The following is a 10,610-nucleotide window of genomic DNA, read 5'->3' as shown; positions in this document are numbered from 1 at the left end:
TTTGAAAATTTAAACTAAATTTATTATTACAAAAAAATTTGATGAACTAATAAGCTTTAAAAAAGCTTGGCATGTTTAATAAAACGAGCCAAACTAAGTTTAAAACAAGCCGAGCCACAACCCTCTGTTAAGTAACCCGGCCCACTTCCATCCCTAAATGCAAGTCACTCGTGAAAAGGCATGCAGGAAAATATGGTTTGAGGTAAAAAGTAAAAACATGGCATTTAGAACTAACCACCAAAGTTATAGCTTTAAGCTGCTCCCTCCATTGCCTTTTAAGTTTTAACATCAATGCGAGAATTTATCAAATTTTCATTGTAACAAAAAAACAAAATGGAAAACATAAGTTTTAATGACAGTAGCAATGGTAAAGGTGATACGGATTTTTCCAGTGCATTGAAATGATTTTTAGTGAAACCATAAATAGTTTAATAGTTAAGCGAAAAAGAACCTAGAAGACAAAATTCTGTTGAAGTAACAAAGTATTGCTGTATCTGTCTGGAAAAGGGTAAAAATGCTACAACAATTTTTATTTCAAAAAATTCATCACCACTATTTTCATTGCCACATACATGAGCTATTGTTTCCTTCCTCTTCCTCTTTTGGTCGGTTGTGCATCCGTTTGTTCTTTGCCAGTGACTTCTGATAGATCCACTGCAAAATTAGAGCATTTATTTCATTGAGTAAGAAATCGTTTCTATAGTCAACATTAGACAAAGGAAAGAACTACATGGTGGTAATGTAAGAAACAAAGATGTTGTGGGGACAAAAATATGTCCGGAGAAGAATACCAAGATAAAATTGTCACTATTTTATCATAATTTCTGAACATGTAAGAAAAAGGGTATCGAGATTATTATTAAATCAATGTCTCAAATGGAACAAGTCTCTTATAACATCCCACTATCTCTGTTTTTTTTTTTTTTTGCCCCAAGATAGAAACCCAACACCAACCTTGTGTAACCAACACAAGCCAAAGACAACTATTCTCAACAAAGGGTTTAAGACTCCATTTAAGCTCTACTAATTATTCTTGTGATATTTACATGGTTTTAACATTTATAGCACTAAAAGGAAGACAATATCAAATTTATTTCCAAAACAAATGTCTCTTGGTCTCTCTGCAAGTTTGTTGTAAAGTATACGGTATCCTTATCGACAAAACAGAACAAAGGAATTACCTTCTGGTCCCCGGGCCATCAAAGTAAAGAATATATTGTTCAGTTTTTCCATTTTCTTGGCCTCTTGTGCTTGATCAGTCTTATACTTCAGACACTGGTCAAAAGAACAATCAACTATGTGAAATGTGAACGAGACAGCAACGGACAATATAGAAGAGAAGTTCTTGTTCAACTTCAAGTGCAAAGAATATGTTAACACATTAGTGACAAACAATATATTCTTTTCGAGGAAAAAAAAATCATCGATGCAAAGAATCACACCTTGCTTACTTGTAGGTACCCTACAACAAAATGCAAGTCATGAATTATGTAACTTTGAACAGCCTCCAATGAGAATTCTCAACTTGATGCGAATGAGGTTAACATAAAACATGATAGAAATGCCAATAATGGATTTGTCATCCATCACTAGTTACCAAAAGCAAAAGGAATATAAAGATTTATAGTGTATCCCTAAATCAATACCGCTGAACAAATTCCTCCACTAGTGGAGATTCCCAGAGATAGCATCATGCTGTTATCCTTGGTAGAAGGCATGAGATGCCATATAAAATCTAGTTGGTGGTGTAATGGCATAAATTAATTTGTTGTTACTCTTCAGATTTTCACAACATTCTCCTAGTTTTAACAAGTTTTTAGCATTGCAGAAAGTGAGGTTGCACTCAGAACCCTACAACACAACTCCTAAGTGTATGTTTTTTAAAATAAAATAATTTTGAGGATTGAGCATGATATCATCCAAGCTCTTATTTTAGGTCAGTCCACTAGCTAGGGTATTAGATAACTAGTTCATTGTCTCATTCCTCATTTTTCTTCAATCAGTTGGCAAATGTCACATGCTAACCATATCACTTTATATATCAACCTAGAGTCTCTTAACATCATCGATCACAGTGTGATTATTAGATTATATTAATAATTCTAGGTGCTCACTACTATTGAGTGTCTCTGATTTTTGGTTTTTTCTTTCATCTTATACATCACGGAAAGGACATATCACTTTATGTGTTGAATTTTAAATTGTGGGAATCTTGCTTCCTACCTATGTTGCTATAATAATGAACAATCAACAAATGCTGATTATTCAGATGAAACAAGACAGGAATGTGTTTTTATCATATATTAACTCGAATTTTAATTGTGGATTTTAACTTTTATTTTTAAGAAAAAAAGCTCTAGTTTTAATTCATTGTATTCATGAAAAGGAAGGGTTCAAATTCTTACTAAATTATGATTAAGACAAAAGGGTTTAAACTCCTAGGATTATGTTTTTAAAATAAAATAGAAGTAATAAAGCTACAGACTCGTAGACAGAGAAGATATTTATATCCTGAAATGGATATACTTGAAAGAAGCTAAATCCATGAAAAATAATGGAAATCATCACTGGTTGTTCAATCAACTCAAGACCTTAACCTTGAACGAACATGGAGTTTTAACTTGTATGCCTTCTCAAATCCAAAATCCACATTTTACTTTATATATATTGCAAGCAATAATATCATATGGCACATCTTACATTTGAGGGGAAAATAACAAAAAAAAGAAAAGAGCGTGCGCTCAGGGTGTGGGAGGAAACAAAATTAGCTATGCTCATGGCCACTGGGCAAAATAGCACCGGAAGAAAACTCTAATTTTCATGCAGATTAATTTGGCAAAGTACCAGCAGAAGTATTCCATGGGTATTTTTTCTATTTTATTAATGAAATATCCCACAGGTATGTTATATTTGATTTTGTAATAGCCATTAGGAAGCTAAATATGTATAAGAAGTGCGCTGAGCAATTAACTCATGGATATAGCGACAATATCAATAAAAAATGGTTTCCCAGAAATTATTTATTCATCATGCTTATTTAACAATGGAAGCTAAATACAGAAAGCACACTTAGTTTGATGCAATATAAGCAACATGGAACTCAAGAAGAGTAAGTTATACTATATCATTAGCAAAATAGAGCATTCATGATTAATTAAAAATTGAAAAGGAATGTAAATAGATAACTAATAACATTACAGTTTAAATATTAAATATAAGCCTTCAAATCATCCATGAATAGTTTGAAAAACAACATATTTCAAACTGCTCTTCATTAAATGACAACCAAAACAAATAAAGCTAAGAAAGAAACAAGGTATTGTAAAATCAATCTGTATAGTGCTCGTGAAATTGGTACCGTTTGGTGGAGAGACAGAGACGGAAAGACTGAGACTGAGAAACAAAGACTAAGAGACAGAGATTGAAATAAATCTCAGTATTCTGTTTGGTGCAAAGTGGGAGGCAGAAATTGAAATAAGAATGAAACTCTAATTTAATTTGTACAAAAGGTAAAATTGAAATTAATTAATTGAAATAAGAATATTTTAGGTATAAAACGTTATTAAAGTTTCAGTCTCCATCTCTAAAAATTTTAATCCCGTGTCCCTACTTTTTGGAGGTACTAAAATACTGAAATTTTAGAGACAGAGACAGAAATTTTAGTATCAGCCTCTGAACCAACAAACATAATACTGAGTCTCTGTCTTTCAATCTCTGTCTTAGTACCTCAAAACAAACGTTACCTTAAGGTTTTGTCTGAGAACAACAAAGGCAGCATTCAACCTTTAGAATCCATCACATTCCAAAACCGAACACATACTAATCATTGATTAGGTCTATAAGAATTATTACCTCCCGATTATCTGTGACCTTGAGTACCAATTTGCCATCACAGTGCCTGTACTTCATGACATACCGCGTCTATATCACAAATTCAACCCCACAAGATTTTTCAGCAAATAAAAGGGATATGATACACAACTTGGGAGTGTGTTGAAAGCAAAATATGAGAAGGAAATTTAACGTTTAAGTAATTGGATTTAACTGAATTTGATTTTGTTGTATCTATTTTCTGGGCAACATAACAGCTGTACAAACATAAATAATCTGACCAGGACACAAGGACCAAAGTTACTTACAGCGTCAGGATCAGCACGGAAGAGCTGAACAGATCGTTCAACAAACTCGTCCCATGATGTTATGTAAACCATTTGATTGCAAACACACTCAACACACCTGGAATTCACAAATAGTACAAATTTTCAGATGCATTGTTTTGTTGAGACCCAAACTAGAGGTCTCAAAGAGATCAGCCTTCCTGATTGGTTTAAACCTGCAAGCCAATCAGGCCTGTCTTATAAATTATAATATCTACTGGAAAGCCCATACATGACCCAGCCACAGGCCTAAACAGGCTCAATAGTCCCTTTTTTTTATTCTATGCACTTAGGCTTGGTTTCATAGTCCTCTCTGATAAGGTGCTCCTGGCTATGAAGCAAAAAAGGTAATTGTGTTTCATAAACAAAAAATCAGACATTTTCGCCCCTAGCTTTGAAATGTGATGAATGTTACCTAAAGCCACCATAGGAGCTTTGTAGACTAGCTCGCAAAAAATTTAAAAATACTAATATAACATTAAAATTTAATAAAATCCAAATTTATCTTTTAATTCAATAGATACTAAGTCCAGAGACAACACATGACCAAGACAAGCAAGACAATCTGCCACCCTGTTAATCTCTCAATACACATGCTAAACTCGCACAACGTAGCAGCAACATAAGAGATCCACAACCAAGCAAAGAAACATGATGACGACCTTGGATGCGATTTAAGATCAAAGAAATGGCTACCAATTTATATAAAAATGTAGATATAATTATGTGCACCCCCTTTTTTCAAATATACAACTAAAACTCTAATTGTTGAGCTAAGAAACATGGATTCTGTTTTAGAATTCCATTATCCACAAATAGTGAAGTTATACAAGTAGAGGAGCATAGAATAGCATAGCGTATATAGTGCAGATTCATTGCAATGCAACACAGAATGTAGCAAAATCCCCAATTTGACTTGGCATAAAAGGAATTAGCATGCTCACTAATCACTATCACTTCCTGAAACAAAATTTATTGATTATAATTATTATATTAACAACCAAAATCAGAGTCATAATCTCAATCACAATCAAAGTGAAGATGAATAGAGAGAAAAGAAAAAAATAATTGGAGGAATAAAGGAATCGTGAATCCAAATTGAAGCATACCAGGATATGCAGTGGGATTGGGCGTTGAAACAGTGACGAAGACGAATAGGGTTAGAGGTTTTCTCTTCTTTTCTCTTTTCTGCCAGAGCGGGCACGCAAACTTAATTGGAGCAAGGTTCTGAAAACCGAACCAGTAATCGAATAGTTTTAGTTATTGGTTCACTAGTTTATTAGTCCAACCGGTTCAACCGTGGTTCAACCAAAATAACCGTTTTATAATAAATAATAAATAGAATATAAATACACACACTAAAATATAACTATAGTCTAATATGAACCTTAAAATATCCAAATTTAAAGTACTATATCAACCAAAGTCTTATAATCTTATCAAAGTACAAACTCAAAAATCAAATAACAAAAGAAAATGTCCAAACAAATATTCATTGAATTAACTAAACCAGCAACAAATATTCGGTCATCTACTCATTAAGGTTTTCAGCACAATTTTAACAAGGCCGTCAGCACAAAAATTAATAAAAATTAACAAGCTTTTCCAACCAGCTATACACCAACATAATTTTAACAAAGTTTTCAGCGCAATTTTAACAAAGATTAACAAAATTTTCCAGAAATTAACAAGGATTGCAAAAAGATAATCATTCAATATGATTTCTAGGGAAAAAAACCCGAAGAACTACAACAACAAAATAAAATGTCCAAACAAATATTCATTGAATTAACTAAACCAGCAACAAATATTCGGTCATCTATTCATCAAGGTTTTCAGCACAATTTTAACAAGGTTGTCGGCATGAAATTAACAAGGATTAACAAGGTTTTCCAACCAGCTATACATCATCATAACTTTAACAAGGTTTTCTGCGCAATTTTAACAAAGATTAACAAGCTTTTCCAGAAATTAACAAGGATTGGCAAAAAGCTAATCGTTCAATATGATTTCTGAAGAAAAAGGAAGAACTACAACAGCAAAATAAAATGAAGCAACAATAAAAAAAATTTGAATGCTTCAAAAGCAATGAACTATATTAAGATTTAACAGTATTTAAGTATCAATATATCTCTAAGTAAAGGTAGTTATTTTCTTCAAAACATTGAAAATGAGAATGCATAATCAAAAACAGCATTCAAGGATTGAATATGAAGAGATCATGATCACATTATTCTCAAGGTCTTCATTGCTTTTTAATCTTTACCCAAACTCCATCAAATTTCAAAAATACCAAATTACCAATTGATACAGAATAAAGATATTTATATTCAAAAGAGGACTAAGCTATGGCATCTCATTTTGTTAAGGCAGTGCATTATAACTAGCAGTAGGAATGTGTTTAGCATGAGATGGAGGAATCTAAAATTGTTTGGATACAGCCAACCAGGGATGAATCCCCCTGCACATTCAGAAACAGACACAAAATTTAACAGTGTATGTCATCAAAAGTCAAAACCATGGACTTATTCACCAGTCTTTAAGTTGACTATGTCACCAATACTAAGTAATTTCTGACATACATTTATAATAATCTCTTTAATTGGTTCCAAATCCAGTATACAACAAATGCGCCAAACACATTTGCATTGAATCAAGATGAGTAAAGTTGTTACCTAAATCCCAAACTTGAAATTTAATGTTGTTATGTTGGAAAGTTTCAAAATTAAACCCGATTGCTGCATCAAATTGTCAAATCAAAAAATAAATCCGTCAGTCACGACACAGAAGCGCGTATAAGCAGTTTGAGCAGAGTATGATGGAGAGCGGACCGGTGCGACGGACGAGCACGACGAGGGATGGCGGGGGAAGCGCGACTGAGCAGGATGAGGGGTTGGAGCACGACGACGACGAAGAAGCTGGCGATTGGCGAATGAGGAGAGGGGCTGGAGCACGACAAACAGACAAAGATCTTGAGTGCGACGGACGGCGATAGTGAGAAGAACGGCGGCTGCGGTGGAGGAGGAGGCTAGGGTTTCTCTTGAGGGAAGAGCTGAAGGTTCTTTATTTTGAAGGTGAGGTGAGATTGTGAGAGTGAAGAGAGCAGAACGAGAACCAGTGTTGCCTAATTCGATTTTTATTTATTTTTGGTAGTAACTATTAATTAACCAAATCAATCCTCCAACATTTTTAAGGCTGATATTTTAGTCTTAAGAAAATTAATACAAAAAAATTGGACAATTTACTTTAATAAAATAAAAGAGAGAAAGTTGACTGAATTATAATAATTATAATTTTTTATGTGCATGTCCTGTTTTATTATTATTATTATTATGTAAATCGTGGTAGGTAATCACGGTTTATAATTTACATATAAACCGTTGTAGGTTGGCACAGTTTACGAATGCAGAAATATGAGCATAAAATCCTCTAACCTGTCACGGTTTATGAAGGGTTTTGTAAATGCATAAATCTTTATTGGCTGCCACGGTTTATGAGGAGAAGAATTCTATATATATACGAGTGAGATTCAAGCTGCTGAAGAGATCATTATCACAATGTCAAGTGAGGAAGAGAGTTTTCTTGTCTTAGTGCATTGCTCTAGAAAAATCAAAAGAAGCAAAAAAATATGGTGTGAAGTTCACTAACAGAGAGCCATTAAGTGTATTTATCAGTTCATCAAGTACTTTGTCAAATGTAAAGAATAGCATCTTGCATAAACTTGGGGTATTTAGGAGCAAGTGGGTGAAGAAGTTATTCTACAAGATTCTCATCGCAGTTGTCTCGACCGGTGTTAAGTATGATACGTTTGTGCTAGCGGTCGATGAAGATATTAGGGTTCTGTTTCATTGTGTTAGGAGTTTTCCGGAGGTCAAAATACACGAGTTGTATGCGAAGTTGGAGGTTGGTGTCGATAGTTCTGGGGCATCAACTCCAGTTCATAGCTCGACTGCCGCGGGCGGTGCGTCTAGTTCGATGCCTGTGGCCGGACCATCTGTTCCGCAGGTGACCTCCGGTGCCACACAAAGGAAGACGCCGCATCCTCCTCGGTCGCTGATCAGCCTCTGCTGTAGATGTCTATGGTGGAACGGCGCTGAATGCTGATGCTGGGGTCCCTCCTAACGCGAACCTTGGGTCACATGGAGAAGCTGCAGGCTCATTGAGATCAACCGGCACCTGAGGCTAAACATCCTGACTCGGTGCCTGGTACTCGCAAACTGGGAATGAACCTCAGGCATCTGTGGCCTATAATGGGTCGCATTGTCGTCCCTCAGCATGTCTGCTATATCCCTAAAGAACTCTGACTGAGTGACTGACTAACAGGATCCTCGATGTCCATGCCGACGGCCGCGGTAGTAAAGTCAGCGAATCCCTATGGCCTGACACTCCCGAACATCTGAGAGCTACCCCCTACATCGTAGGTGGGCTAATCCATCCCTGTGTCCAAACCTCCAACATCCTCACCAACAGCATGCTGAGCACCATTATCCTCAGCGGATGATCCTTTACCTCGAGCCCGTCCACGACCATCCCGCCCACCCTGCCGTCTGGCTCTACGTCGAGGAACACAATGATTCACAACACCTCCATCATCAGCACCACCTAGGTCCTCATCCAAACGGTCGTCGAGCAATCGCCACTCTCGATCGGTGGCACGTGTGCCTATACGCCGACGCTGATCCACTCGCCTGTTGTCCGGTTTGTCGGGAACCTGCACCTTGGGATGTGCCTACGACGATCCTCTGTGACGAGCCTCCTCGGTCAACAAAATCGGTCTAGGATCATGAAATGCAACATCTGGTGACAGGAATCTGTGGGCCACACGGCACCACCAGTCCAAGTACTCAGCTGATGGACCCGGATCAGCTACTCGATCGACCGGTATGACTGAATCAACCCTGTTCTCCCAATACAAATGCCATTCCTGATAATATCTGGGGAACCATCGATCTCCACCCCTTCCATCCTTCACATGGAGCCAATCTATGTTTAGAGCTAACTGAGGGAGATGCTGAATACTGCCGAACTGCAGTACCACCCTATCCACCTGATGCCACTCTATTGCAACAAAATATATCAGGCTAGTGATCGCCGTCCATAGCCTACGGTGCTCGTCAACAAGTATCTTCAGATGAACAACAGCAGCAACCTTGGGAGAAGAATAAGGCTCCCACACAAACTGTATCAGAGACACTACAAAAAAATAGGGTTAAAACGGCGGTTATTTTTGGTAATTACGGCGGTTAGAACCGTCATTATTACCGAAAATGGCGCCTCCAAGAAACGCCGTTATTCTGGGCGCCATTCTGGTTATTACGGCGGTTTTCAGAAAACCGCCACAATTACCAGAGGTTAATACGGCGGTTTTTTGAGGGTTAAAATGGCGGTTACAAACCGCCATTATTTCCGTATAAAATGGCGGTTTTTGAATTGTTTAAAATGGCGATTATAACCGCCGTTTTTACCAGGATGTTGTGGCATCATTTCCATTTAAAATGGCGGTTTTTAACCGCCATTTTTACCATTATAACCGCCATTTTTACCAGGTTATAATGGCATCTTTTGGGTTTAAAATGACAGTTTCTAACCGCCATTTTTATTCGGTTATAATGGCATCATTTTCGTTTAAAATGGCAGTTTTTAACCGCCGTTTTTACTAGCGTATAATGGCATCGTTTTCATTTAAAATAAGGGGGTTTCTAACTGCCGTTTGTATCTAATTATGATGACAATTTTATGCTTTTTAAAATAAGATCGAAACCACCAATTTAAAGTGATATTTTCGAAACTCATTTAAAAATCTCATAATAACCAAAAGGCATAGCCATAAATCAAACATCATAACATGATTTTTTATTCATACATGATCCAAAAGTCATAATCCAAAAATAAAGTATCAAAAATAAAGTATCAAAGTAACCTTTAGATCGAAGCCAGAACAAGATCGTAGAAGCTCATTGAAGGCAGCGGCGAGGAGATGAACGATGGCGGTGAACGGTGAGGAGATTCTAGTCGGAGGAGAACGCGGTTGAGGAGATCCTTGGTGGAGAGAGTTGTCGCTGGAGCAGATCGCGCCGGAGTAGATCCTTACAGAAACAGTGTATGCGGCAGCGCGTTATTTCTTCAATTAGGGTTGGAATCAGATAGTGTGTGGTATTTTAAAATCATGGCCCCAGATAATGGCGGTTTTAAACCGCCATAATCATTGAAAACCGCCATTTTGCACAAACTCATTACGGCAATAACAGATTATGCCATTATATCCGAATATTATGGCAGATTTATAAAACCGCCATTTTATTAATACCATTTTAAACCTTTTTTTTTGTAGTGAGAAAGTAATGTTAGGTAAGACCATCAGAGTAAACATGAACGACTATTTGCAAGAGCAATAACTAAACGACTCACATCGTGGACACGCAATCTATCCAAAGAAAGGCGTGCAGATACCAC

The 10,610-nt window shown here is 36.6% G+C and overlaps 1 protein-coding gene across 2 annotated transcripts; it reads right to left on the bottom strand.

Moving 5' to 3' along the window:
- Window positions 1-365: 365 nt before the first annotated feature.
- LOC112737689 (signal recognition particle 9 kDa protein) lies at window positions 366-7,339 on the bottom strand. 2 transcript variants are annotated; one of them, XM_025787710.2, is made up of 7 exons: window positions 6,989-7,339; window positions 6,833-6,895; window positions 5,267-5,384; window positions 4,140-4,236; window positions 3,853-3,921; window positions 1,182-1,275; window positions 366-654 (listed from the first exon to the last, which is right to left on the bottom strand). In XM_025787710.2, exons 4-7 carry the CDS (start codon window positions 4,209-4,211, stop codon window positions 578-580), a joined length of 312 nt encoding a protein of 103 aa, XP_025643495.1. In that variant the 5' UTR covers window positions 4,212-4,236; window positions 5,267-5,384; window positions 6,833-6,895; window positions 6,989-7,339; the 3' UTR covers window positions 366-577. The 2 variants fall into 2 exon arrangements, with proteins under 2 accessions (XP_025643495.1, XP_025643505.1); XM_025787720.3 differs by lacking the exon at window positions 5,267-5,384.
- Between the last annotated feature and the right edge of the window lie 3,271 nt (window positions 7,340-10,610).

Source organism: Arachis hypogaea, chromosome 2 (genome assembly GCF_003086295.3).
Source record: "Arachis hypogaea cultivar Tifrunner chromosome 2, arahy.Tifrunner.gnm2.J5K5, whole genome shotgun sequence".
In the NCBI taxonomy this organism is placed as follows: domain Eukaryota; kingdom Viridiplantae; phylum Streptophyta; class Magnoliopsida; order Fabales; family Fabaceae; genus Arachis; species Arachis hypogaea.
The sequence above is the reverse complement of the archived record's forward strand: the minus strand, read 5'-3'. Positions and strand labels throughout refer to the sequence as shown.